Source organism: Enoplosus armatus, chromosome 3, assembly GCF_043641665.1.
Source record: "Enoplosus armatus isolate fEnoArm2 chromosome 3, fEnoArm2.hap1, whole genome shotgun sequence".
Lineage (NCBI taxonomy): Eukaryota > Metazoa > Chordata > Actinopteri > Centrarchiformes > Enoplosidae > Enoplosus > Enoplosus armatus.
The window spans coordinates 21961082-21987683 of NC_092182.1; the positions used below are offsets into that span (position 1 = coordinate 21961082).

The 26602-nt window shown below is 41.7% G+C and overlaps 1 protein-coding gene across 1 annotated transcript in view; it reads right to left on the reverse strand.

The window, feature by feature from the left end:
• Nucleotides 1-1273: 1273 nt before the first annotated feature.
• LOC139282961 (plexin-A2-like) overlaps nucleotides 1274-26602 on the reverse strand; it is a 55657-nt gene continuing 30328 nt past the window's right edge. The window contains exons 10-31 of the mRNA XM_070902882.1: nucleotides 26072-26168; nucleotides 25073-25272; nucleotides 23079-23230; nucleotides 21870-21987; nucleotides 20842-20978; nucleotides 20128-20295; nucleotides 18545-18638; nucleotides 15889-16128; nucleotides 14787-14930; nucleotides 14099-14333; nucleotides 13515-13657; nucleotides 12329-12597; nucleotides 10451-10517; nucleotides 9909-10055; nucleotides 8425-8584; nucleotides 7526-7629; nucleotides 5399-5495; nucleotides 4444-4643; nucleotides 4002-4171; nucleotides 3323-3535; nucleotides 2337-2487; nucleotides 1274-1369 (exon numbers count right to left, since the gene is read on the reverse strand). Of these exons, the coding sequence (XP_070758983.1) occupies nucleotides 1274-1369; nucleotides 2337-2487; nucleotides 3323-3535; nucleotides 4002-4171; nucleotides 4444-4643; nucleotides 5399-5495; nucleotides 7526-7629; nucleotides 8425-8584; nucleotides 9909-10055; nucleotides 10451-10517; nucleotides 12329-12597; nucleotides 13515-13657; nucleotides 14099-14333; nucleotides 14787-14930; nucleotides 15889-16128; nucleotides 18545-18638; nucleotides 20128-20295; nucleotides 20842-20978; nucleotides 21870-21987; nucleotides 23079-23230; nucleotides 25073-25272; nucleotides 26072-26168 (3402 nt within the window). The remainder of the gene's footprint in view (nucleotides 1370-2336; nucleotides 2488-3322; nucleotides 3536-4001; nucleotides 4172-4443; nucleotides 4644-5398; nucleotides 5496-7525; nucleotides 7630-8424; nucleotides 8585-9908; nucleotides 10056-10450; nucleotides 10518-12328; nucleotides 12598-13514; nucleotides 13658-14098; nucleotides 14334-14786; nucleotides 14931-15888; nucleotides 16129-18544; nucleotides 18639-20127; nucleotides 20296-20841; nucleotides 20979-21869; nucleotides 21988-23078; nucleotides 23231-25072; nucleotides 25273-26071; nucleotides 26169-26602) is intronic.

A 26602-nucleotide genomic window follows, 5' to 3' on the forward strand; every position in this document is an offset into this window, starting at 1 on the left:
AGCGGCGCGGTTGGCCAGGGTTAGTCTAATCTGATCCACGATCAGACTCATAGGATCATTAATCATGCTTTCTGCTACAGTTCAATTTGGTCTCCACTTATCTTTGAATGGTTGAATTGGTGGTCTATAGATCATCACTGTACAAAATTTCCTATCTCAAATGGGATCTTTTCCGTACAATGGCATGTATTATGAATAGCTTCTACAGGAGCATTTAACATGAATGAAACATGAGACATTATATTTGGCACAAAAGTCAGGGATTGTGTCTGGAAATATCTCTACATATATTTCACATCTGAAGGTAATGCCTTCTCAGTGTTGCATTATTAAAGAGCTGGACCTTCACCTTGTCAGTGACTACTTTTTTGTGTATACTGTTCAATCCCTTGCAGAGTCGTAATTCAGGAAATCTTCATTAAACAAAGTGGGGAAATGAAAAGTAAAGATGTCTTCAGTGTTCCTTTTTTTTAAGCCTTTAGAAGGCAATAGGAAAAGGCTTAACAACACAAAGTTACACCTCTCCACTTTGAATGGCTCCAAATGGCGATGCCACTCCAAGCCCGTGATATGTAGTGTGAGTAAGTGTCCTTCATCTTTGACATATAAAAAGTACTTTGAGTCTCACATGTGTCGCCCCGTTAAATTGGCTCCTGTCTTTGTTGAGCTCCTCCAGTGACTTTTCAAGTTGAGTCATTCTTTATTAAGCGCTGTTCTCTTCAGAGGTCCAGCCATGCCACATACACATATTTAGCACAAGCACCCACTACAAAGACAAACCATTACCCAGCGGAAAAGAACTGGCTGCAAATTCAGCTAATGTGATGGCCCAAACCCTCCTTCCCTCTCTCCCTATAAGAGCGTTTCAGACGTTGGATGTTTGCCTGTTGGAGTTTCTTCTGAAAAAACGATGACATTGAATTCAAAAGTGGTGCTTTGGGACGACCTGCTGTTTGATGTGTGCAGTGGTTTGTGTATGTACACATGTATTTCTTGGTGTATGTATTGTCAGTTCGTTTATACATTAGGTCCATTAAGTCTGCAATGTCTCTGCGCACATAAGTGTGTGTGTGTGTGTGTGTGTGTGTGTGTGTGCAAGTGTTTATGTGTGATCGTATATGTGCATACATGCACCTAATGTGTGTTTTCACGTGCACATCAGAGTGCCACGTGTGTTGCCGATGGGCTTATAACTCCTCTGTTATAGTATGTTTCGGTGTGTGTGTGTGTATAGCGTGTGCATACTGTATGTGTTTGTGTGTGTGTGTGTGTTTCAGCTCTCTGTAGACATGGCTGAGATGATCTGCTCCAATTTATACGCCAACTTCTGCTTCTGGGCCTGTTCATCCTGCTCCAGTGCCTCAATGATCTAAAACACACACACAAACGCACAGAAACACACACATTAGCGCATATCATTGTTCATACAACAACGCACATACACATTACGACTCAAACAAATACACAACAGATGTACAGCACCAACAGCTATTTTGAAATATTTTTGCAGGTTAATTTGAATTAATCATCACTGATTTGATTCGTTGGAATTCACTGCATATGTATTAACCTTAGCAAAAGAAATCTGTTATGTAACTCGGTTCTAACTAAAGCTAATCAAGCAAAACACGCCAAACATTTGCCAGTTGCAGCCTCTTAAAAGCAAGAAGATGCTGCTTTTATATCTAAATAAAATATCTTTGCGTTGTGGCCTGTTGGCTGACGATGGCAGCCTTACTCTTTAAAGCTGCACTGGTTGATGTTTTTGTCCACTCTGGGGCAGCACAATAAGCTGTAAACACAAGTCTGACACATAATAATCATATAATGTTATTTTGGTAGACTCGTTGACAGTTGCCTATGTACAGGGCAACATTGGCATTCATTAAGAGTTTGTGTCCACACGTATGTCAAGTCCAATTTTCTCCTTTTAGCTCGGCCTCCACCAACTCTTGAGGGAATTATCTGGTTCTTTAGTGGCTAAATGCTCCACTATGGTCACCAGCTAGCTGTTAACTTTGTCTGCTGTTTGGTGCTGGACAGGTAGCGTTCAGAGGGTTTATGAGAGCTCAACAGAGCCATCAGCACGCAGCTGTTTTTAATAAAAAGCTCATTAAGCTTTCAAGAGGAACTGCAGAGTCAGGTGATAATTCTCTGTGGATTCACCTCTATGAGCGACACCTTTTACACACATACTCATTTTATCGTTTGTTAATATAAAAATAGTGATTATAGCAGTTTTAACATTAAAAAAAATGCTAGCTGCAGTCGGCTAACACCACCAGCAGGACCTCTACGGCACATTTCTATGTTACAGTGTGTTGAATGGGCCTCACCTCTTGGCTGTACTTGCTGACATAAGCGTAGATCTCATGGAGGGCACTGAGCATGTTGAACTCACTGGAGTGAAGGCGGGCCTGTTCAGCCAGATAGGCATTCATATCCTGATCACTGATGGCAGGCAGGCGGTTGATGTCAGCGTAGTACCTGAGAGGAGACACACACACACACACCTCCAGAGTCAAGGGCACAGTCATGCATACCACAGACTTTCTCCGCACTTGGATTCAGTCTGTTGTTGTGAAAAGTCAAAGAATATCAGGTGTTAAAGGCATCAGTAAATCGTAGGTGTTTTGGCAGAAAAATAAGGAAATGTGTCAATCTCAGGTTCAGTCATTTAGTCACAGTGACCAGAACATTGTTTTTATAAACAAACATACAGCCTCATGTAACTACACTTAAGAAAACCTTCACTTGACTACATATTCATTCAGCCTGACGATTTGCATTCATAACTCTATGCAGTCGTATTTATACATGAGGCCATAATGGTAATAGCAGGGAGATCTGTTGCACCAAACCAAGCGCTCCTAATTAGTCTCTAACACTGCATCAACAAAGGACGAGGCTCCACGACACCATAAGAGAAATGTGTGAGTTTCCACAGATAGCGGGGCGTTAAGACCCATAACGGTTACGGAATAATTATGAGTTACGTTTTGGACTACACGCGTAACTTCAAGAAGTCCGAAAACAAGGAAATAGAACAGTAAAAAGTCAGTTCACAGCTGTTGTGGTTCTCCTCAGCTAACCCTAAAACTAAACCTTAAGCCAACACTAATAGTAACCTTTGACATAAACCATTAACCTGATCTTATTTACAATTAAAACAAATATCAAGTCTAACTTTAACCTAAAACTCAGGCTCTGATTCTTAACCGACAAAGTGAAGAAGTGATGGCAACCAAAGAGTCCTCAGTATGGGGGATTTCAAACGTCTTTCTATCCTTATGAAGGATCACACACAAGCACACATACGCACCTTTCTACCCAGCTTTTGTAATGCGGTATGTCCTTGGCATAGAGTAGTTTGGTGGAGGGTGAGTCTTTGCCCAGACGGTGTTCAGAAGTTGAGCAAGAGTCCATAAAGGTTTGTGCCACCACAGACAGACAGGCGTCCGTGATGCTGCTTTTATGGATGTCAAACACAAACTGTGGATTCTTGATCACATTTACCCAGAAGCGCAGGGGCAGGCTGCAGATATCAAAAGAGTACAGAGAAAGACAGACAGGAAGATTTTACGCATTTTCAGACTTGTGTGCAAAATAAAACCATTTACTTCATGCGTGCAAGATGTTCCCTTTTGGTTTTCTTCTGATCAATCCCACATTGACTTTTCAAATTGACTTGATGAGAACAAGATATAGATGGAGTTTAGAAGACTATTGATGCCATTTTGAGCTTTAAACACGAGGGTTACAGATTGTGCAAGAGAGTAATAGTTAAGAGGTTAAAAGTAGCAGCAACAGCTAAAACTGTACAAGAGAATAAGATGAGATAAGGGTGCAGCCTGGCAGTAAGGGCTTAATAATTCAGAAATGTTCACTGGGCCCCAAGCATTGACTGTAGAAATACATTTCTAAAGGAAGCATTGCAAGCAGGCTTATTAAAGAAAGTGAGATGCTTTACAGTCATAGCAAAGGCGACAGGTCTTTCTCACCAGTTGCTCTTCCAGGTGTGGCGAACGTCCATGTCATGGATGCTGTGCCTGTCGGCCTGCTCGTCCAGGAAGTCAAACATGTATTTGATTGCTAGAGGCAGGGCGGTGCCCCGGCACACGGTGCTGAACAGGGTCTCAAACAGGTCGTCCACAAACTTCTGCAGTGTGCCCTGCAGAAAATAGTGTGTAGAGTTAAGACTTGTAGCGCTTCCACTTGTAGTGCCTGCTTTAAAGTGTTTTACAGCTGCATGAAAAGTTGAGCTAAAGAAACCAAAATGATTCTTAAATCTAACTTTAAGAACTCTTTTTTTGTTTTCAACACAGTTGACTGCAGATGTTGTCTCCCATTGTGTTTTGGACCAGTCATGTCAAATAAACGTTAATTAAATAAATAAATGTAAGCCCAACATATTGTTACTACAATAGATGTAATGTATTGCACCTTTGTTGCGAGTAGCCTCGTCAGGTAGATCTCAGACACCATCTTGCTGCCGCGCTCGCCCTCTTTCTGGTCCCCGTGGTCGTGATTCTTGACTAAGTGCCAAACTTTGACCCCGCTCTCCAGGTCAGGGGTCAGCATAGGCACACGGGAGTGGGGGCTGTCCGGGCTGGTGGGCGTGGAGCGGAAGGGTACGTCCACGCCTAGGTGGTCAAATGTCAGATATAAAGAAAATATATATATCTTCTATATCCAAAGAGCTCCAGATGCAGTTTGTAAATAGAAAATATCTCGTCTGGTGATCAGTTTGTCAGACATGGACTTGCGCAAATGGAAGCAAAGTCACGTTTGTTTCTCAGATCTGAATTTAAGGCAGACTGTTGACTCTTTGTTGGATATGTGTGTTTAGAACGTCATTATTTCATTGGTTGTCATAGTAATGATACAGACGTGCACTCATTCACTAAAGCCACGTTTTCCATCCAGGCTCTGGTCCTCACTTCCAGTTTTTTGTTTTCTACTATTCTTGTCATCCTGTTTGATATCACGTGTCATATTTAAAAAAAAAAATTACTTGAAACCTAATATGAAATGTCAGTATGAGCTGCAGTGTCAGAGATGTGATTTGAACACACATTTTAGACCAGCCAGAGATGTAGTTTATATGAATCTAAAGTAATAAGACTGGATTTCACGTCTCCTTGTGTGTAACTTAAATAATACATATTTGATTTGCTTGTCTACACATAGAAGAAGTGGTTTTTAAGGTGACCGAATGTGTCTTGATTTTGTTCTGTTGAATATTTTTGCAACTCATATAACATCTTGTTGTTTAATGTACTGGATAACGTCTACTAATGTGCTTTACAACAGACTGATGAGTGACAGCAACAGATGGTGCAACACTACTGTAAGTTGGATGAATATTAAGTATTTGTATTCCTTAAACAGTACTGACCGTATCTGCTGATACTGCGTGGGAAGCTGGCTGAGGAGGGAATGTTGAAAGAGGACATCTGTTTGGGCACCAAGGCCACCACACAGCGCTCAGACACCTGGGAGACAAAGGTAAAGCCTGTCTGTTATTTTTATGAATTGCAGTTGTTGGTCAAAAGTTATCATGGCTGGAATTTAGAAAATATTTTGAGATTAAAAACCAAGAACTGGGGATTTGCAAAACTACAATTCAGAGGTTTTGAAAGACTTATAATTAACTTATAAAGCACTGGCCTTTAGTTTAAGTAAAATATTCTGCAGCGGTAGACATCTTCTATCATCATCAGCTAGATAGAAAAACAGCACAGCATTGATCGCAACAGATACAACTACCAAGTAGGACCAAACCTAACCACTGAAAAGATGTACTGTACGATAGATAAACTAAACATCAGCCTTCAAACTTCAACTAAAAGTTGAAGTAAAACTTGGATCAACAAAGAAGATTTCATCAGAGAGAGAAGAAGAAATCCTCATAATAAAACTCAGCATTGCCTTGCTTTGGAAAAGAGGCTGATGAGATGTCTACTGCAAAGATTTTCAAACTGTGAGGCGGTGAGAGTTGAACGGGGGGGTGAGAAGAGAGAGAGACGTTAGGTAAAGATACTGTGTGAGGTGAAAGGCACATGTTGGTGTCAACTGGAAGTTGATTTGACCAGCTTAGTTGTACTCCTTCTCATAGTCATAACTCAGACAGGATACACATATTTTTTGATTACGTGTAACTTACACTGCCCGAGCATGTCATGTATTATGTCCAATGTCCATCTTGAATAAACGTTCCGCTTAGAAATCATAGAAAAAAGATGCTCCATATAGCACCAGAACCTGCCAAAGAATCATCATGTTTTTGAGTTTTCTTCAGTATCAACTGAATCCAGTGATGTTGTCTGTCCACTCATGTGTACATTACTAACAGGAACTGCTATTAGCTAATTCAGCATACTTTTAATGGTGCCAGTTTGCCAAAATATAAAAATGATGGGCTAAACACAGTTTCAAACTTTGAAAACCCCTTTGTGAAGTATTTTTGCAACCTAAATGATAAGGACCTAAAACCCAGACCCGAGTATGTCAGTGAAATATGAACGTCTGTTTGAATAGAGTTCACTGGCTGCTGAATGTTTTGAAGTTAGAATGGCTACAAGCAAAGGCTCAAGTGTAAGTCCTGCATTTTGTCTGTGCAGTAGTTCAAGGTAAATAAAACTGGATATACTGTAGCTCTGCTTGGCAGACGCAGCGAGGTCATCTACAGCATGAAGTCACTGCATGAGCTACAAATGTAGCTAATACAAATCCAGCTAGCATATAAGAGGGAGAAGATGCCTCTTTTGTCAAAACACGCACAATGCGGATTTCATTTGTCTTTATTTCTCTCTTTGTTTAAAGAAAAGTATGCTGCACTGAACTATTGGCTGTATGTGAGTGGCACAGTCGGCCCAAGGCTGATAGTCAAGACAAACATTTGACTGACAAAGGAACAGGATGACTCATCCGAGGTTGGTGACCTGTGTATTCATATTTTATGAGCTGAAAAAATGCTGTAAAAGACACGAGCACACAGGTGCATGTTCGGTTTGACTAAGCGTGCTTGTGACCGGGAGGTTGAAAACATTTGTCAGGGGTGAGATGAATGATATGAATATGAATGATTATAAAGTATTGCGCTGTCCTTCATCAACAATATCTGCTGTGATGGCCTTCAGCAACTGGATGAGTTTTAAAAAAAAAAAAAGGTTGAAAAAGTTTCAGGGTTTGCAGGAGTAAGATTGAAATAGCTTCGTAAGCTTAGTATTAATTAGAGCTGAAATGATTAGTCGATTGACAGAAGATTCATTTGCGATTGTTTTGATCACATGACAAACATTTGCTTGTACCAATCTTCTTAAATATGAGTATTTTCTGCTTTACTCTGTTTTATGTACTTGGACAGTTGGTTGGATGAAACAAGTGTTTTGAGTATGTTGACTTTTGCTCTGTGAAATTGTGATGGGCATTTTTCACTATTTTCTAAGATAATTAGCCGGTTTCATTGATAATAAAAAAAGAATCATCAGCTGTAGTCCTAGTTTTAATATTATCAACAGACCTGGTAGTGCATGAGAGTGTTGAGTCTCTTCCAGTCGCTCTCTATCTTGGTGGTGATGTCCTCATCCTGCAGGACCACACGAGCTGTTCTGCCCTGCCGCCACTCTGAAGGCAAACACAATCAATAGTGAAGTAGTGAAGACATATGACATTTTGGGGAATGTTTGTATCCCAAGTGCCTGACAGTTACATATTGTCTAATGTCCATCGTTTGTTTTGCACTGTCCCTTTGTGCTGCAAGTGAGGTCATGTTATCCTTGTGTGCTGTGTTAGTGTGTTCTTTGAAACTCTGTAAGTTGTCATTTCTTCTTGACACATAAAGTGATTGTGATTCTGCAAACAAAACACAAATTACACAGTGTTGTCACAGGGATTTAAGCTGCCCAAAGCCACAAGGAGAAACTGATCCTCTCCAAATCCCTAACCTGTGAAAGCCCCTTAAGGTGTAAAACTACAAAACCCAAAGCAATATCAGCCACTACCTACAAGGTATCTTATTTAATTCCCTTGAAGGTGCGTGTCAGCTGGATTTGTGCCGAGTCATTCAGTGTTGGATGACATGTTGTGGGCGTAAGCCTAAGTGTAGGTGAGCTGTCAGTAAGGTTTAACGTCTGTGTTGGTGAGTGTTGCTCTGGTTGGGGCTGTAAACAGGTGTGGGGAGGGGTTGTCTTCCAGAAACTGATGTTGAGTCCTTTGTTGATGTCGCACGTCTTCAGTGAAACATCTGCGATAACTCCCCTGACGTGCCCACTCTCAACTGAATTTTTCCCACCTGTCATTTTTCCAAAATATCATGTGCCATGGCAGATTTCCAGTCTATGTTTTATGTCAGAATATATAAGACAATTAGCATAATGAAATTAGTCTTTCACAGCGTGATTGCACCCAATGCAGCCTCACCGAGATCCATGTCTGCAGCCCGTGGTCGCTGTGAGTATGGCATGTTCTTGTAGACTGCATCCAGGATCTTCTCCTTTACCTGGGTGATGGTGTCACAGTTGAGCACCTTGACAGGGATTTCCGGGCTGTTCTCGTTGTCTGGGTTCACACAGCTCAGCGTCTGGGGATCCAGGATGGGAGTGAGAGGAAGGGGTAGGAGGGAGTAAGAGAAAGAGGCGAAAGGGAGACAGAGAAAGGTGTTACTTGCTGGGAAAGTCCTTTCATTACATACTCCTCAGCAAACTGTCCTGGCGGAGAGGATCTTGGCCAGAAATGTAATTTCACACCTCCAGGATGTGGCGGTGCAGCTCTAGCAGGGGCATTAAACAAGTAATGAGACACAGCCTCTCAGACTCTCCGACATGGATATCAGAGAGGTGTCATCCTGTCGCTGGCTGGCTCTGCGTTGGAGCAAAAGCCTGAGGGGGAACTTATTCTGGCGGGCTGGTGGAGGAACCCAGCCAGCTTAATTTTAATGGAAAGGTAAAAGAAAGAGGCATATTGTGTTACACAGGTGGCCCTACCACATGACTCTTTGCTGATAAGAATAGACCAGTAAGAATTTTGTAGACTCAGTGATCTTGATTATATGTATCAGTTAAAATGCTTGTTTCTTCATTCTATTTCATTATTTCTCCACTCATTTGGGTAACCAGACTTGTCTTGTCAAAGTTCATCAAGCCTTGAGAACCTTAAGCGCAATAGTTTGTTAAGACAGAGCTTAAAATCAATAAAATTACAGTACGGGTGGTGCTGGGGAAAGAGCCCAACTACAACAGAGACCCCAGTTCAGAAGCGACTGTAGCTCAGCTGGTCCACATGCTGAAGTGTTCTTGAGCAAGACAAATTGCTATTTGATGTGTTTGTATGGGAAAATATAAGTCACTGTGGACAAAAGCGTCTGCCAAATTAATGCATTGTATTGCAATGGGAGGCCAGTGAGGGATCAAATACCCATCTCTGCACAAGAGACTGCTTTAGACTGATGGGGATGTTTGTACGTACGGGGGTGCGATAGCATGAACCTCTTTGCATATTATGCCCTCCCAGTTAAACTAGGAGAAGAAACGGAGCAGTCTACTCCCTCTATAAACCAACAGTGGGAGTTAGCAGTGACAAGGACTGCATCATTTCAAATAATGCAGACTGGAAATTAAGCTGGGATCGAGGTTCAACTCACAGCTAACTGAAAGGCTTTATTTTGAAGAAACTTTGTCCAGATCTCCTTGACCTTGACGAGATGGACATCTGGCTATGCAAGATTATTTGCCCACTGCCACCATGTTAATGAAACTATCCAAATATTCAAAGCATTCATAAATTTACAACCACAGCCGAGGCACATGCCGCACTTCTGTGTATCTGTCAAGGCTCTTTGCCGAGAGATGAACAAAAATGAACACAGACAAATTTTTTTCTTTTTCATTAATGTCTTCATGACTCACCAATGTCTTATATTCAATCTGCTGTCGAATGAGTTTGTCCTCACTGAGGGAATAGCGTGCCTCTCCAGTGATGGAGTCTATGGGTCCCTTCTCCATTTGCTGTTTGATGGCACAGAACAGCATGAAGAGAGGCTCGCCAGCACACTCCTTTGTTTTGGAAGGGAACCCAGGGATTAGAGCGAGAGGTGGGAGAAAGGAAAATAAGACATAGGAAAGAAGTGAGGGGAAGGAAAGAGATCTGTATTCATCAGCACAGACGATGAGACTCAGTAACTAGAGCATGACACATCAGACATAATAAAACAGAGCTTTCTCTCCTTTTGAATTGCAAAGCTGGAGAAATGTTTGACCCCACAGGTAACCATTATCCCTCCACAATGTCCATGAAACTCATCAATATCAGCCCGTTAAAATGACAGCTACAACAAAAACATACACAGCAGTCTATTTCAAAATCAATGCTGATAACTTAAAGAAGCATTGTCATATTATATCACATTGACACCTGTAGCGATAAGGTGTGAGAGAGAGTTTCATTTTACCTTGAGAAATTTGTGGAGCAAGAAGGCAAACCAATTTGTCAGCATCTTCTCCGCCACAGACTCTGTTCTGCAAGACAAGAAGAAAGCGCACTCATTTGTTAGCAAGAGGCGTCCCACAGAGAGCCAGAGTGCTCTGATTATTCTTTTATAATTTAAGACGTAGAAGAGCCCGACATTGTTGGAACCAAAAGACGTGACATGGAGAGTTTACAGAGAAATAACATCCTTACTCAGCCGCTCGGTCTCAAAGGACACATACTCTGATATACTGTAAGTGCTGCTGGTGCAGAACATATTTGGGTCATGACATGATTGTGCAGACACAACTTAGATGTCCACTTCGAGTCCCTTCACTCTGTTTCTTCCTCTCTGTGTCTGCACTTAGTTACTTTACATGAGTACAGATGGGAAAGATTTTATGATTTACTGTAGTAAATCCTTTAAATCATGTAATAGTCCACTTAAAATGGCGTATAAACCCTCTCTAATCTGAACCTGATCCAAAGCCTGCAGCTTTATAGCCACCAGTCACTTTCCCTCCCTAACCTGCTGTTTCTGTGGCTCCTTTTCTGTCCTTACCTGCGTTTCAACCCTAACCTGTATTGACTCTGACTTCTGTTTACGGCATTCCATTAAATTTTAGAGTGTTTTTCCGCAAGAGCAGCATGTTTGGGCTAAAAAGTTCTTGTTGTACTGGCTCCCATGTGAACTCATCCTTATATTTAATGAGTGTGCTTCATATTGAGAGAGCCCTCTTTTTCAAAAAAAGGAAGGAAGAAAAAAAAAAAAAAAAAAAAACCTCATGAAACATTCATTAGGCTAGTCTCAGCACTGGGAAAACAATCGGCAGATAACCAGAGGTGAAAGAAAGAGGGAGAGAGGCGAGAGAAGGGAGGAGAGGAGAGGTGACGGGGGAAGAAACGTGAGCTACAGCTGAATGTTTCATGAGTGGCACCCAGAAGATAAGTCAGACTGACAACAACTCTGCCGCCGCTGCACTCACTCTTCCCCATTAGGTTCTCTTCCTCTGCCAGTCCCTCCAACTCTCTATCACTTTTTACGGCTCCTGTCTTTCACCTGTCTGCTCAGGCAGCCTCACACTCGTAACGGCTGTTTCACGCCGCTGCACAAAACAAAGCTGAACAGAGGTGGGCTTTCCTTCGCTGGCCTAGTTACTCATCCATCAGAAGTGCAGTTACTGGGCTGGAAAGAACAATGCACAAAGGAATTATCTATGCCAAAAGATAAGCAGTGCTGATCAGAACTGGTTGGGTTCGTGGCAGGAAATGCCTCTAGTTTAAATCCTCTGACCACACCGGAAGATATGGGCAGAGTGAGAGAGTGAGGAAGGAATTGTGGGGTTTTACTCAAAGTCAAATTTTGACTCCTGAAATTCACAAGGAACATTTGTGCGATACCCATGACTTGTCAAACTTCTTACTATAATGTGCTTCGTGTAACCCCCAAGTGAGTGTCATTTAAAAAACAGATAAAAATCTTCATTTAAGGTGAATCGATTTGTCTTTCATTTGCAACCAAGATGCGACTATCGCCTAACCCCGAGCTTCTCTAGTAAAGCAAAAACACTGTGGTTGTACAGGGCAACTCCCTGCAGTGAATGTGTATTAATGTAAATTAAACACGATTATTTTCACATGGTCTTCTTTTTTGGCAATGCCGTAACTCATATTTACACAGTTCTCTGTGAAGTTAAATTCCAAAGTGACAAATTCAGATAAAGAAAATGTCTCACTATTCCAAAATGAAAAACATTATCACACTTTGTAAAGAATGGGACATAACTGAAATCCTTTGTTGATGTATAAACAGCTTTTTGTGATGCTACCTCTTAGCGACAGTGTAATACCACTGGCTTACCTGCGGAGGAGTAGTTTGGGGTGGTTCTTGCTCTCCAGGTTGCGTTCTATAAGATCTGAGAGCAGGTGTTTGAGGATGTCTGTGGCGTACTCCAGCCGCCCCTGCAGAGCGGTCATGATGAGCGAGGCGACGTAGCCGCGGTCACGCATGGAGAAGGAGCGCTGCAGCTCCAGTGTGCGGATGAATGTCAGCAGGAAAACCTTGTTATTCACCAGCTGAGCAAACTGCTTCAAGGCTTTCTCCACATTCGCCTGTCCGCTCCCCGGCACCTACACGCATCATGCATTTTTGCACACACACAAAGACGCACACGCTCATTAGATAATACTCACTCAAGGATGAGAAAAGTCAAAACGTAGACAGAGGAACATGAAGACAGAATGAAATATACACAAAAATCCTCAGAAACAATCTCAATGCACGAGTGATTCATAGTTTCTAAATTTATCAAGAAGCTTTAATGAAAAAGTCAGGATGTTTAAACTGCAATCAGAGAGGCTCTTTAGAGCAGAGATCTTTTGAAATCCTTGTGACGATAATAACAGCTTCATTAGAACAACTATAATTGGCAACACCAGCTTAATTTTGACCTTGAGTACCAGACAAGTTGTTTTACAAATAATGGAAAGGCAAATGGTTTGTCATCAGAGTTCTTCAAAATGAGTTGTGGAGTGCTTCAGAATGAAACCCTTGAGATCAGGACATTGGCCGTGTCAAAGAAACCACCAAGACCAGTACAAAACAGGCAACAAACACCACAGCACAAATGTAAAAGTAATGCTGATGGAATTTGTTGATCAACTGAAATGTAGCTTTATTTACACCTTATTACTATCCTGATGTAAAGTCTCTGATATAGAAAATAAAGCGTGCGGGAACAGGTGTAGAAAAATAATTAGTGGGAAGGTTTTGAATGTAAAAAGCAATGGAGCAAACTCCACATAAAATCTGCTCACAAGGTCTTGCAGCAGGAGTGGACAACATTAAGCAAACAGACCTCAAACTGCAGTGAGTAGACTGACATTTGCTCACACTGCTCTGTTCGACAGCAGTTTGACAGCCCTTGCCAACAAGCCAAAATCAATTTAGTTTGGAGTACACTGGAGCCTTAAGGTCAAGATGTCAGAAAGAAAAAATGGTTGAAACTGAATTCAAGTAGTACAGCCTTGCTTCAGAGGTTACTTACCTCCAGCTCTCTGAGCACAGGGTGGTCATCGATGCCGGGGAAGAGAACCCTCATGGCGTAAGTGCGATAGTCCAGGTAGGGGATGCCAGCTCTGTCCAGATCACTCGTTAACTCGTTGATGTCTGTCTGCAGCTCTGCAAAGGCTTCATGTGACAGACGTGTGCGTTAAACATTTTCCCAAACACTTTGTAACATTGATCTTTTTAGCTGCTCGTCACAGTAAAGCTAAAGAAAGTATTTTCCTTTTTCAGCTGTTTCTGATAAATACGTGATGGGAAGCATTTGCAGTTAATATGAATAATAAGAATTTAAAAGCTATATTTTCCTGACATCTTTTGATCCACATGTCTCTGTAAACTGAAATGAAATACCCATAGCTTGCTATCATTAATGACCATTCAGCTAGTCGTTCAAACACTCCCCAGCTAATATATGTAAGAAAATGAATCTTCATTCAAATAAATAATTTTGTTAACAAACCCACCACAAACATCAGTCAAAACATTAGTTCTCAACAGATGGCGCTATAATGCAGCTACAAATTAGATGTTCAGGATTTATGATCTCAGATCAGTCTCACTCACCCTCCTTGCACTCCAGAGCCACTCGGGACTCCAGATTGTCCATCTGCATCTGCAGGCGCTTCAGAGTGAGATCGTTCTCGTGTGACTTCTGTCTGTAGGCCAGAAGGACTATAATGACGATGATGAGGAGCAGCCCTCCTCCAGCTGTGATGCTGAAGATAGCAGGAAGGGTGAGCAAGCTGTCGGACCGGATGTGAACTTCTCCTGGAGAGATGTGGAGTCCTCCTACTTGGACCTGGATAACAATAATAATAATAATAATAATAATAAACAGTGTTGAAAATGCTCAAATAACAAAGAAAATAATCACTAATGAAAGGCTGGACCTGAATTCAAAACATTGTTGCTGAAGAATTCATTTGGCAAATACAATGGAGATGTGGACAGTTTTCCTAAATTGCCTTTGAAGAAAACAATGGCACACCAGCTTAGTTTTCTTCTTACAGCTCTTTTCTCATTATTTGCAAGAGTGCCTGTCAATAATTCTGGAGGGCAATGTGCTACAATTGGGAACCTACCAGACCATGAGTGACAGACAATGACAGAAAGCCAGCGACAAACTGAAAGCCTGTCGGTGACCCACAAACACAGCGACGTACAGACACTGACCCACATCCATGCAGACGGGCAATCAGATGCACAGACAGACAGAAAACCGCCGGATAGGCAGAGACACTTTCAGACTGACCAGGACTTTGTGCTGCCCGGTGAGGTTTGGTGGCTCACAGAGTAACTGAGTGTCAGACACAGTGAGGGAACAGGGCGTATCTCCAATCAGCACCGTGTAATTCAGCCGGGCTCCTCCAGATGCAGAAGGCACCAGGTTACGTCCCTGCGAGACGTAAGAAGCAATATATAAAAACTGCAGGAAATAACAATATATCACATAGAAGTAATAGTTGTTACACAACAGAACTGGGATCTTAACAAACTGGTATAAGGCATCAGATGAGAACGTTTTTCTAGTTGTATCTACTGTACAATAACTTAATAATGTAATGTCGATGTTTTTACCCATCTGGGATTTTCTCTGTTGTTTCTACAAGGTTTCTGTTTTGTTTTGTAGCGTCATTTCTTGCTGATCATATGTGCATCATTTTACACTCAATAAATAAATGATTACCATGCCATTTTGGAGCATTAGTATAATCACTGTAATCAACCATCTTGGAGAAGGCAGCCAGTGTTTTTACGTTGCTTTCTACACTGTGAGCCACTGAGTCACATTTTGCAGGAAATCTGCTAAATTATTTTACCTAACGGAGGCAGATTGCCTCAAGATGCAAAGCAATCTGCCGTGCTGTTCCCTTACGACAAACGGAGCTAAAGATATGAAAATGCACATGGTGTAAAAGCCGAAGGCAGATGGAAAAAAAATCTATTCCAGAAACTACAAGAAGTGGCCGTGTCCTCTTTGTGACAGGAAGCACAGGAGTTCACAGGGAATGTCATGGGAGAAGTAGTTAACTAGCAGAAAGACTAGTTAGAGAGACATGAGACACTATTATACTCCACTATTGTGTGTTTGTTTACAATGTGAAGTAAGACATATGCATTAATTTCATTAAACATTGTGTTTTTCGAAATATTCTGTGTAGCCGATTACATGACCAGATGAATTGATCATTGAAGGGACAGCAGGGTATAGATGGCATTAGACTAGATCATATGTATTTAATTTTCTATATTATATATATATATACTGCATAGTCTTGAGAATTTCCTCCTTATATATTGCAGGGAAGTCCAAAAAGAAACCATAATAGCAGGTGACATCTCATCTGACGTACTTTGAGTATGATTGGAGCACCAGGTTTCTGCTCCAGAACTCCTGATAGACTGAGGGGCTCCAGGTAAGGGTTGGGGTAGTAGACAAAGCTCGTGTTGTTGTAAGTGAGCAGAGCTTGGACGTTGTTGAAGACGAAGCCAAACTCGTCCACGTGTTTGATCGTCTCCTGGTCTGCAGTGAACTCCGCCTTCAGAGAGGGGGCGAAGCAGCTGATGGTGGTTGTGTTCAGCACTTTGCACACCTGGAGAGGAATCAAATCCGGTTATCATTAGATGCATATTTAATTGTATAATGGCACAGTGTTTGCCGCATCATTAATAATTGCATGAATGATTGAGACCAGCAGCAGAAATTCATGAGTAAATATTTTAGCCTCAGAAATTTCTGTTGTAGGCAACGGTCCAATCTTTAAAAACATTTAAAACTTCTAGTAATTGTTAATTCCACCTCATGTGAACACATTAAGGCAATAAATTAAACCACTTTTGCTGAACAGATCCGAACAGATGTCTCACGTCATGCCCAAATGTGACAGAATTACTATTCTCAGTCATTTCATCCAGATGTTGTGAATTTTATGGAGCCTTTTAATCCTATTCAACTTGTGTATTAACATAAATATACTGATGGTCTCTGTGGTATTAACCTACATAACTTGAGATTAATGATATCTATATGTCTGACTGTTATTCATTAGCTGTTACAGTATTCCCAGCATATTTACCTCCTCCCATCCATATGTTCTCCTGCCTGCGCTTCTGTTTTTGACCTTCTGCCTGTAAATGTTTGAAGCTGCTTTCTAAAGGCAGAGACCAGGGTCATACGCTAATAGGGAATGTTTCTATCTGTTTTGAAGCCATTTCTCCCACATATCCACTAGAAACTGTGTTTCATATGAAGCCAATCACTCGCTCCCTTGATGGGGTTATTGCCAAATTGTTGAAACTGCTGTTTTTAGTTATTGGTGCTTTATCAATAGCCAATTGCTCTTTGAAATTGCCATGCACCTTCTGTTTTCTTCTGCAGTTCTTAAAAATCCATCTCAGAATCAAGCAGATCCCATAAATCCCCTTAGCTTCAGGCCAATTGCTAAGCTTTTAGTTTTTATCTAAGGTTTCACAGAAAGTTGTTCCAAGTCAATTAACTGCTTTTGTGATTCAAAACATTTTAAAGCAATTCCAGTTATGTTTTCGAGATATGTGCGATAAAGAGAATGCCCTCATTAAATTCACCAATGACCCTCTTTTAGCAGCTGATTTGGGTTAAAGTTCAGCTTTAATCCCTTTAGATCTCAGTGCTGCCAGTGACACTGTAAACCATGCAGTTTTAATTGACTGGCTCAAAGTCCGGGCTGGCATCATTAACACACCATTTATTTGGCTCAGGGCATACCTCCCACACACAACATTGTCTACGGAAAAAAGACTCCTGTTCTTCAAACACATTTCATTTGAAGTTCCTAAATTTTCAGTGGCCTCGTCTTGGTTCACTTTCACATGCTTCCACCTGAGAGATATCATCTTTAGATACACGTTTAGATATACATGTCTCTTTCCACTGCTGGGCCAACAATACAGATTTACCCTCTGAAACCCAGAGACACATTCTTCTTTCAAGGAATGCCTCGATGAAATGAAAAGTTGCCTTTTTGTGATTTTTGAGACTGACCTCGACTCCGCTGAAAGATTTTTTTTCCCCACTAATTTGATATATATATATACCAATTATTTACTGGTCTAGAAAACTCTTTCAAATCGTATTCACTATGTCTTCTGTTTTTATTTTGGCATCAATAACACATTAAAATCTTTAAAATTTCTGTTACGCTGGTACAAGCAAACAGTCTTATCATTTCGTATGGCATCTCTTCACTAGTTGCCTGTTAAGAATTGATTTTTAAGTTTATATTGATCTGTTTCAAGGTCGAGTCAAAAGTCCCCTCCAGAAGTTTCAACCCTCCTTCAGCCAGTGTGCAGTCTCAGATCCTCAGGCAATTCCCTGACCGGTCCAAAGTGGAAAACTTGAGGCTAAAGGTGGATGGACTTTAGCCATCGGGGCCCCAACACTTTGGAACAATCAATCACTGTGAAGCCACCTGCCTAAGGAGCTCAGGCAAGCTGAAGCTGCACCATAAATCACCTCCCAAAACTGAGTTGTACTTCCATGTCAGTTTTTTAAAGTTTCATTTTGGAATGAGCCTCTCTATATGCAACCTCTTTCTAACCTCTTTATTTATATATGGCTTCATTTTTACATCCACAGCAACAGTGACATTTTACAAACTACGGCCTATTAGATTGTGTCATAATATTTCAACCTCTTGTTGGTTAATTTGCCCTCCATCCTGGAGGCTGTTTGCTACAGAGGCTGGTTGTTTTTTTAGACTTTGTTCACACTTTGGTAGTTCCTTATTTCATGCATTCAATATTTCAAGCTCAATACTAAACCTACCTGTCATCCTATCTTAAGTAAAAATGCCAGTACAGATCAGTATGTAAAAACAAAAAGGAGTAAATTGACCACAGCACTAAATCTATCTTGTTACAATTGTAGCAAATTATCAATAAAGAACGACTTTACGGTGACATTTTCTCTCAGCTTGAGTAAGCAACGTCCATAAAAATTGCGTGCAGTATATTAGCAGTTGTCACACTCACATTCACAGATTCATGGCCGGCGTATTTGACTCTGACCCGCGGCTCCTGAACTACATCCAGGTTGGTTCCAGTCACTGTCAGGGTGGTGTGTCCACTGTTGGCGAGGAAGGAACAAGTTCATTCATAAGCAACAAGAATTATTGGTCAAACACACATGCAGGTGCACATACAAGCATACCACTTCAGCTCCAGGGAGCCTTTAATATATGAATGCAAACTACCCTCTCACCGTGATTTAATTAGAGTGACGACCGCAGAAAAATCAACCTTTTTAACTTGCAAACCCAACATTTTCCAGAGAAACTGAATTAATGCAGGTTTGAGGAGGTATAGCTGGCCTTGTAGCTGGCTCTTTGTTATTGGGCAGAAGAGCCAGATCAAACGGCGAACCAGCTGGCTGCTATTTTATATTCATCCATGACTGCGAGGCTGGCATAGCATGAATACAGGTGCTACTTGTTTACATACCTGCGCTAGATGTGATTAAAATAAACAACACTCTCTAATCTTTGCATAACCTGTGCTGCAGTGTGAGCTTAGCAAACTGTAGTATGGATTTGGAAAGTAGAGAAGGAGAGACAAAGAGGGGAAGAACACAGGAGGGAAATGAGGAAAAATGGCTTAAAAAAAACTGGCCAGTCTAGTCAGCCCGCCAATCCTTCTCTTCTCACACTTCAAAGGGTACCTAAGCTTGTAGGGCCACATAGTGGGACTGCACATTCACGATGAGGGCTCTTGATTGCAGCTCCACAAAGCTCCTCCTGTCACTAGGCTGAGGGCCAGGGTGTCTCTCTGAAGTCTAATCTGCAGGGACGTAGTGCTCACCCGAAACCAAATTAAGTGCCATCTTTTATTTAGTGGAATAACAGGTAACACACCTTTCAGCTGTGATAGAAATGTTTATGCAGCAAATTCACTTTCATTGTAACGTTGGCAGCATCACGCTCATTCTTGTAGAAGCCATGAAGAGGGTTTCAATGAAGTGTAGCATAAATAAAAAGTACTATTTTGAACACAGATTTTCATTTGTATATTAATCACCTTGTTGTGATCGTTGAGACTTAGATATCTTATCAATTTGTAACCCTGAGTAACTGCAGGTAGGGTTTTTCATATCATTTGACCTTTTTTGGAAAACTAATAAATGCAATGCTAGAAAAAAAGTAGATAGATAGATACTGTATATAGTGTCTTTGTCTATCTTTTGCGCAGATACTACTGAGTGCATACTGTATGTGTAAAACAGAGTTTATGTGCCGCAAAGCTGCAGTTTCCAAAATGGCATTTCTTCCTTTCTCATTAATTATTACATGTTTCTCTAATCCAAACTAACATCATATTTGCGACCCATGTCAAGCATGTGAGAACCCTGCAGGACTGGCAATCATTTGTTAATCGTGACGCTGCTACCATTTTGCTACGATCTGTGTGTAAGCAGTACTCGCAAGATGTTTTTTGAGACTGGCCCTCACAGCAAAACCCCCATGAACACTGGGAGGAGTTAACCTCCATCCTCGTGAGGTATCAGTACATACATGTGGCTGGTATCTGTGTATATGCAGTACTGTATTGCTTAGTGTTACCTGGTAATGCTCCACAGGGGTTCAATGCGCTGGACCGTGGGGTCTTCTATGTACTCAAAGGCCAGACTCCCAGGTACTTTGGCCCGGTCGACACTCAAGCTGACCTGCACTGGTCCTGCTCTCGTCACAGACGGCGCAGAGAAGCACACAATCTCCGACATGGTCCTCCTGGTGGGTGGACCAAAACATTTATTCATGCCTTTGATTATGACTCTGCCCACTCACTGCTGCGGTTGCATAGCCCTGACTTCAAGCACTTATGATGCCATGCACATTACTATAAGGGGAGAGGATTCATTATAGACTGTTCCATCTCTTCCTCGTTACAGACACATTAGGGATGGAACACTGTAATTAGAGGGTGCTCTAGCTAATGGCTTCCTCGCCTCACCCCCCTGACTCCTACCATGTGAGGCATTTTGAACTTTAAATAGATATCTATAAATACACAGAGAACAATACCTACTGCGGTGGGTTTCATCACCTCGTCACAAATCATTATTAAGACTTTTCATTTAACACAAGGACACTTAATTGTATCTAAAGTGTGCTTCTTTAAATAGAGTGATCTTTCACTGTGTTCCGTAGAGATTAGAGGGGGCTAAATCTTTAATATCGTGTGGAAGCAGTCTCACTTTAGTATCTGTGAATCTGAAGTCTTAAGGAAGGGAAGGTTAAGATAACATCCGTTGGTTATGCAATCAACAGACTCACCTGTACAGCTCACAGGTCTGATTACCAAAGTACACGTTCACAGTGCTTCCAGCTCCCAGATTCTCCCCGACAATGGTGACCTTAGTGCCCCCGGATTCAGGACCTCTGCCTGGTGTCAGCGCCAGCATTGAAGGGGTCTGTGGAGAACCAAACTTCATTAATGTTTCATCCAACATAGGTCAAACACAGAATACAGTATGTCTTATTAATTGTCTGATTCTGAAAAGTCCTGCTCTACTGGCCTTGGCTGAATAAATCACTGTGGAGGAGTTTCTTCAGAAAGAAAATAGTTTAAAGTTGAGATGAAAAGGGAAATATATGCCAAACAAAATTACAAAAAGTCAATTTCTTCTTCTTATATGAAAATCTAATTATGCTTTCTTCCTCTAAAACGAAATATGATGTGTGCTTACATAAGCTTGAACCAACCAATTTCAACCAATGATATCGTGACATCCACCCATCAATCAATCTTCAACATTTAGCGGCACAGAGCTAAGGTTCATTAGTTAGCCAGCGAGCAACAGCACGGTTCGTCGGTGATGACACGCCCACTTTTCAACGTTCCTCCCAACGTTATGTCCCGCCTGCCTGTCATGTTTCACTCGGAAATACATCATGATACTAGTTGGATATTCTCGGAATGTCGTTTCATCTTGACTTGAATGTTATTATGACCCCTATCAAAAAAAGATTTAAAAAAAAAACATACTAATGATACAGTGCATCTTCAAAACCAAACAAAAATCTTTCTTGGCTTGAGCGCAATGAAGCACATCATTCTTTTCATCTGCCACACACAGTGAGCAAACCATTAGAAACACCTTCATAATGACGACGAACTCTCTCCTGAACAATCTCTGTCGTACTAAAATCAAGAGTCTATTTCTGTCTTCCTCTCCAGTTAATGATTGCAGTGGCTTGAATAGATCAAATTAGTTGTTGCCTTTCACTTGCCGTCACATGTTCAGCCTAAGTCATTGCAAACACAAATGGACAAAGTGAATGTGTTTCAGTGTCAGAATTACCACAAAGGAGTAGAGCTGGGAGGACTGTGCGCGCAGTTCTGGTCTGCATTCACCTACACACAGCTTCACTGGACCTGCTGCACTGCCTTTAGGAGCCTCAGCCATCTCACACACAATCCTGTCCAGACAAAAAACACAGAAACATGAGTGTGGGTGCACAAAAACACACATGCAACAGATCATCATGCATACAAGTAATAACACAAGCCAGGCACACACACACACACACACACACACACACACACAGCAGAATCACTGCACTGTATCACATTTGTTATGAATTGCACCGGGGGAAGATGGCCTCTGCTGGCCAGTGTGATTGAGGCAGACTTTCATAGAAGTTGTGGGTCAATACAGAGGGCCATCTTTCTTCCTAATGGGAAACCTATAACAGCAATATAACTCAAATGATAAACTACACCCCTCCCCATCTCCAGCACGATTGCCACCCACCATTACCTCCGGTTGCCATGACAACACAGGAGTTTCTTCAATAAATCAGTATTGCCTGTCAGGTCAATAAGATAAAGTGCGCCATGAATAAGTCATTATAGCAACTGACCCCATGCTGAAATTAATGGTTGTAACAGCTGTAATGCCATGTTTTAAAGCACTGTGTGTGCCAAATGAATGGTCCTGCCGAGTGCACCGTTCTGCGCAAGAAACACTGCGTTCCCCGATACAATAAGAGGACCCAATGAATCGTCCCTGCCCAGCCCTTCTATTCATACATCACGAGAGTTTTCCAATTTTCCGCTGGCATGTTCTTTTCTTTTTCTTTTTTTTTTCTCTTTTTACAAGGATATAAATAAAGTCCCTGCAGCTCGAGCCCAATCGCATTACATGGCTGTGAGAGAAACACATGGCTAACAGATTGTCCCTCCAGTCAGCGACATGCAGCGCATTTCAATTACAGCTGTGCCGACAGCCTCATAACGACAACGACACAAAGACTGTCTCTTCCTTTGGCTCTGACTGCACCGGAGCAATGCAAAGCCCCCCACACAATCCTACAACCTGATGAGGCATCGCTGGGCTCCGGCTTATTCACAGACTGTGCTAGTGTCAGTGAGAAAAATAGTGTGTGTGTCGGGGGGGGGGGATTGCATGTGTTTATTTATGTGTGTGTGTGTGTGTGTGTGTTTGCACAGTACAGCACAGTACAGTATGAATCCATGTGTGTCTGGGCAGGGGAGGAGTCTCTCTTACTGTTCTGCAGTGATGTATCCCTCCTCCTGTGGGGTGCACTGCACACCGGCCACCTCCACGTTGCCCTCCAGCTCAGAGAAGGAAAGACCTAGGTTCAGGCCCTGGATGGTGACCAGTGTGCCCCCCTCCAGAGGTCCTGCCACTGGGCTCATCTACATAGGAATGAGAAGAAAGTGATTGTAAGAAGAAGAATTTCTGTACAATAATGTTTTTGTAAATAGATTTCTCACTTAAAGGAAGTAGTTTACATATCTTTGGAGGATAATGTGAAATAAAGAGAGTTCAATTCCAAAATAATGTAATTAGTTACAGGAATAAAATTATGGTGAAACGCTAAATAAACCCTGGTCAGAAATATGACTCTGGAGATTTGGAGTACTTTCACAAAATAACAACTGTTGGCTACTTAAGTACAAAAATACTGGCCCTCAAAATGTATATTGGTTAAAAGACTTCTACAAGAGCTGGGTCAAAGGCTTGCTTTAGATTCTTGATTCTTTAGATTTTCCTGTTGCCTTTGTTTTAGCACTTCTACATGACCTGAAGATGAGTGTTCACAGACACACTTCCTCCGTTCAATCTCTATGTAAACATTAAGTATGTTTACCTTAAGTTTGTGTGAATTACATAACTCACATACTGACAGTGTTAATTCAAAAAGCCTTGAAATATACTATAATTCAAAACAAACTTTAATGAATAATGCAGTGGATAACAAACCCTTGAGAAACCTATTCCCAGTCCTCTCCAGTGTAAAGTTAACCATCCCAGCAGGAAACCTTAGGACCTGCAGAGCAGAACTGGAGCGAGTCGGAGCAACACTCCTCTCCCGAGCAGCACTCGGTAGTTGATTCATTCTGCTGCAGCTCCTTCAGAAACACTAATAATGTGACAGGGACATCAAAGACTTGCGGCTCTTTGAAGTGGAAGAGCCTTGCATCTCTGTGTCCGACCCACTGTGCCTCATTCAAGAGAATGAACAGGAGTTTGTGACATAAAAGATCCATCACCACTCTCTAAACAAACTGAATTCGTTTAACTTTGGAGCACTTGAGGTATTCTGCCGGCATTGAATAAAATGTGAGATATTCTCAGGTAAACAGACACTTGGATGGGAAAGTGGAAGGTGGCCACAGATAAAATAATTGTTTGTTGTTGATATTGACAGACCACCAGGAATATCCAACAAGATGTGTTGGCATACTGTTTTTTGATACCAAGGATAGATGGGTGGTTGAAGAAACAGGCTTGTGACTGGACATTTATGGGCAGTGGGCTTTTGCTCAAAGCCTTTAGCCCCCAAGCTAAACCTATTAATACTCTCCACAGGAAATTAGTTTTTGTCTTTGTTTATCTTGTTTATTCCACATTCTGGCGAAGCACAAAACTATCCGACAACCCTGAGCAATCAGACGTCACTGTTACACGGTGATGGGACCATGGTGAAGCTTATTTCCTCAGTTGGCAGCCGAGAACGGAGTGAAATAAAGTAGTTTCAGCTCCTGTAACAACCTGCTTCACCTTAGTTTCTCTGTCAGGCATGCCTCCTCAGTAAATGAGTTTTATTTACTTTTATTTTTATTGCGAACAGAAACACCTGGAACTTTGCATCTTCAGCTTCAAATCACTACAATGTCATGATTGCTTTCAGCTGGCTTGCCTAGTTCAAGACAAATATTTTATTACTACAATTTTCCATAATATTGTTGGAGAAAATAAATGGAAAGAAATCCAGGCTTCTGAGAAGAAAAATAATTAATTGGCATGACCACTAAGACTATATATAACTCTCCCTACCCCAGAAACTGCTTTTTTTTTTTAAATGAAACTACATTCTTAGGTAACTACCTGGACACAAGAAACTCACATCTTGTGTTTGTAACATTTAAATACACTGTACATTTAAGCTTAGTGGCTTGACTGACTAACAGGCTGACTGACTGACTGACTGACTGACTGACTGACTGACTGGCCAACAGCCCAAACAAACAGACCTCAGTAATGCGTGGGTTGGTGCACTTGACATTCCTGGCAGAAAGGTTCAGCCAGCGGCTAGCGTAGGGGGAGATGGGAGGACAATGCTGCTTCATGGTGCATCGGCCCTCGCCGCTACACCAGCCACACTGGAACTTCCTCTCCGCCCGCAGACACATGCCACAGCTGTCCCGCTGGGCGCTGCACTTGTAGAGGTGCACTGTGGGATAACACAGAGGATATCTGGTCAGTTAAAATATCAAGTAACTTCACGTGTAAATTTTTATCCATCAAAAACAAAGAAAATCACTGCTATTAATAGGTTATGAAAGCAAATGTAAACCAAAATATTCTGTAAAAACACAACAAAATTTGGACCAGCAGGGAGTGCTTTTGCAATTACGATGATCTGTTCAAATTGAATCAAACTGATCAACCGCTCAGAGCACATTAAACAGTCGGTATGTACCGTCAACACCAAACATAACATCCATAAACTAAATCCATGGACAGTCAACTTGTAAATTCAATAAAAGTCATAAAATGCAAGTTTGTTTAAATTCCCTCTTCTAAGAAAAAAGATGCCAAAGTAATCCAATAAAGTCTGTCTCTTACATCCTCTCTCCTGTAAGTAGCCCATATTTATGCCCATATAAAGTAACTTACCTAAGGAATGACAGGGCCTGTTAAAATTCATGGCCGTCACTGTACATCCTTGGCTACGGGGATGTATTTAATGCACAGCCCAGAATGAAAACTGCCAAACACCCTTTCTTGCATGATGATGGAGAGGAAACCAAGAGCAGCCGAGAGAGCCAGACTGAGCAAATACGAAGATTCACCCTTCACCCCCCTGGGCACACAAGTGATTGGGTGCTTTTTGATAACACTCCCTGCTATTGTGAACTTTCTCTCAAGGCCTTTTGGGAGCCTTGAAGTGATCTCTATGACCCGTCTATCCCCTGTGGATTGAGTGCTTTACACTTCTCTGGCCTGGCAGTGATGGATGGCAGAGGCACCTTTAATCTTCTCTGGATTGTCGATGATGAAATTGCCGTTCCATACGATGGAGAGGTCCACTGCCAGGTCACTGATCTTCACACCCTCGTACATGTACTGAAAAGCAGAAACAGAGAGTGAGGGAGTGTGCAGTAAGTGGATCAAGAGAGAGAGAGAAAGTGAAAGAGAGAGAGATAAAAAAAAAAAAGAAGAAAGATACAGAGAAAGACAGAGTGGGGGGAAAATGAGAGGATGAAAGGGCACCAGAGAGACGAGGCTTTTAACCATCTGTCATTTCTGCCATGGTTGTCTGCTTCTCTCCTCGTTGACATGTAGGGATGCAAACCCTGGTTGGGGTGGCCGATCATCCACATCTGAAGAAAATGGCCTTTTCATTCATTGTCACAGAGTAGCAAGGTACGCTTTGCATCGAAATTTAGCCTGTGATTTGCGTTGTGCAACGAAAGTCCCAAAAATCTCCTGTATTCACCACCAAACTGTGACTGTCTGTTGGGAGCATCACATTTACGCTTTGTGAACACCTAGATGTC